The 2,419-nt window shown below is 37.7% G+C and overlaps 1 protein-coding gene across 1 annotated transcript in view; it reads left to right on the top strand.

Annotated features, from left to right (window-relative positions):
• Positions 1-2,419, top strand: part of LOC106529200 (cornifelin homolog B) — a 19,951-nt gene that overhangs the window by 2,996 nt on the left and 14,536 nt on the right. Inside the window, exon 3 of the mRNA XM_014024556.1 lies at positions 1,099-1,236. Coding sequence (XP_013880010.1) covers positions 1,128-1,236 — 109 coding nt within the window. The 5' untranslated portion in view covers positions 1,099-1,127. The remainder of the gene's footprint in view (positions 1-1,098; positions 1,237-2,419) is intronic.

Raw genomic sequence — 2,419 nt, 5'->3', positions numbered from 1 at the left:
GACGGTCAGAGGTTAATGAAAATGTGATTTGTGCACTAAACATCTGCAGCTCTAAGAGTTGTTAGTTCAGTTTATGATGCCTCAAGTCAACATAAAATAGGGTTTATAGTCACTACAAACGTTGACATCAGGCTTCAAACAACTGGATGGGCCAGTAAAGCTGCTGAGTCATGGTTCGCCCAGCAGGCGTGAAAAATAAGTTAGAGAAACAAACTGACCAGAATCCACAAACCTGAATCATTTACTGCATGGCTTAGAATAAAATAAATCAAACATGTAAATACAAATCTGAACGCAGTCCAGAGCTGCACACCTTGTTCTAACAACAAACATCAGACCACTCAACAGATCATTTCCTCTTGGTTTGAGGTGGGTTCATTCATCTGCTGGACTCACTGTAACTTTTCAGATCATGGTTAGTATTAGAGGTCAACTATTCTGAAACAACGGAGAATAGAAACTGAACTGAAGACAATAAAACAATGTAGATAAAATCMTTTAGTTGCATTTGTCAAAGTAGTGATGACTGATAGGTAAGTTATCAAAAATAATGATACTTTATTTTGATATTGAAAGCATTCAGCATTAAGTSTGATGACCATAAAACCTGTAGACTTTCACTGAGGGCCCTCAAAGGTCCAGTTTTAATTAACTTTGTCCTCATCTCATTGCTACGGCTGGGCACCGCTAACCAACAATAACTATGCTCTACATGGTATTTCTTGCATAGAAACAGGTTTAACATATCCTATTATAAGCACTAAAAAGTACTACATGTACGACTGACAAAATGTGAAATAAATAAAACAGAAATACTATTAAACGTTAAAGAGAGTTTTACTCACTGTTGAGTTGTGGTGAGTAGCTGCCATCTTGAATTCTGAACTCTCTCCCACGTTTTGACAGGAAATTCCCACTTTCCAGTACAGCTGGGCCGCAGCAAAAGTGATGAGTCAAAAATGATGGTTAATGTGTATAATACGTGGTCTGATGACCTTCCTTTAAAAGAAGGWTGTTGGTGATAAAGAATGAAACCTGCTCCTCTAACTCTGCATTTCTGTAAAATAACAGTGTTCTTTTTTCTTCCTTTTTCCACAGCTTTCGTGTTTACCCTYGATCCTGCAGCCATGGCGGTCCAACATCAACCAACTCAGGTGGTGACGGTCACCTCCACCAGCCAGGGTGTTGGGACCTGGAGCACCGGCCTCTGTGACTGCTGCTCAGATATGGGCACATGTAAGTCAGCCCGACTTTAACGAGTTAAACTTTGAGGCTGCAGCTCCAACAACTGCACCTCTGAAAACATATAATGTTAGGAACCAAAGTACAAATACTACAACTTTAAATAAATACAGTTTATGTATAAGTAATGGTCGCCAACAACCACAAACTGTGGTTTCACTCAGTTCTGCATCTGAAACTCTTAATAAAACAGAAGCTTCGACTGAAGAGACGTGTTCTGCTTCATCCGGTCTAGATCAAGTTGATCCACTTTTTGGGTGCAATCTGATGCTTGTGCTAATTAATGTTTGCACATAAATGTAACCAGATATTCTTGTTCAAACAAGTAAACGGTTCAATGAAAAAGTCATRTTTTCCATCTCAGGCATTTCATTGTAAATAAATGGTGTAAACAGTGAGGTCCACATGCATGAATACATTCACTCAGTTTTGTTTTCAGTGACTATAACCTGTATTTGTGACTAATTTGACCAAACATAAAGAAAAGGGTCTTACTTTCATTCATGCAAACAAGGCTTTTACAGATCCCAYAACAGTGGCAACAAGATAAAAGGTCATTTTAAAATACACCCTCTTAYGTCGTGAAAACCGGTTTTCTGCTGACATGAAATCATTTGAAATGATCTGTAAAATTCCAGGAACACGTTGAGTTGAAAGATGAAACCACAACAAACGCTCATCGCTTTTACTAGTGAACATGCAGTGACGGACTTCTTTATCGTCCGTTTTCACAAAACGTCCTAAAACAAAACTTGCTTAATAGACAGGAATACATTAACACATTTGTAATCCATTTCCTGAAATCTAGTCAAATGTACAAAACAGTCCTAAGAGATTTACGTACACAAATATTTTCATTTGATAACAATCCCCTGGACAAGTAGCAGGATGCATTTGATAGTTTTCCTGATATTTAGGGGCTCTAAAGCAGGGGTCCTCAAGCCATTTGGGTCTGGGGACCCCTTACAAGGGCAAAAAAAATTTCAGGGACCCCCTCATAAACCCCATACTGTTTTAAAGGGATCCCCGTTTAGTTGTAACATTAGACTTTATTTAATAAACATATATTTTAACTGTAAAATAAAGACTGTAAAAATAATGTAGGATGTTCAGTTTTTATCATTTTTAAGCTAAAAGTTTAAAAATATATTACACGGATGGGCCATTTTATTTACAC

Source organism: Austrofundulus limnaeus, unplaced genomic scaffold, assembly GCF_001266775.1.
Source record: "Austrofundulus limnaeus strain Quisiro unplaced genomic scaffold, Austrofundulus_limnaeus-1.0 Scaffold426, whole genome shotgun sequence".
Lineage (NCBI taxonomy): Eukaryota > Metazoa > Chordata > Actinopteri > Cyprinodontiformes > Rivulidae > Austrofundulus > Austrofundulus limnaeus.
The sequence above is the reverse complement of the archived record's forward strand: the minus strand, read 5'-3'. Positions and strand labels throughout refer to the sequence as shown.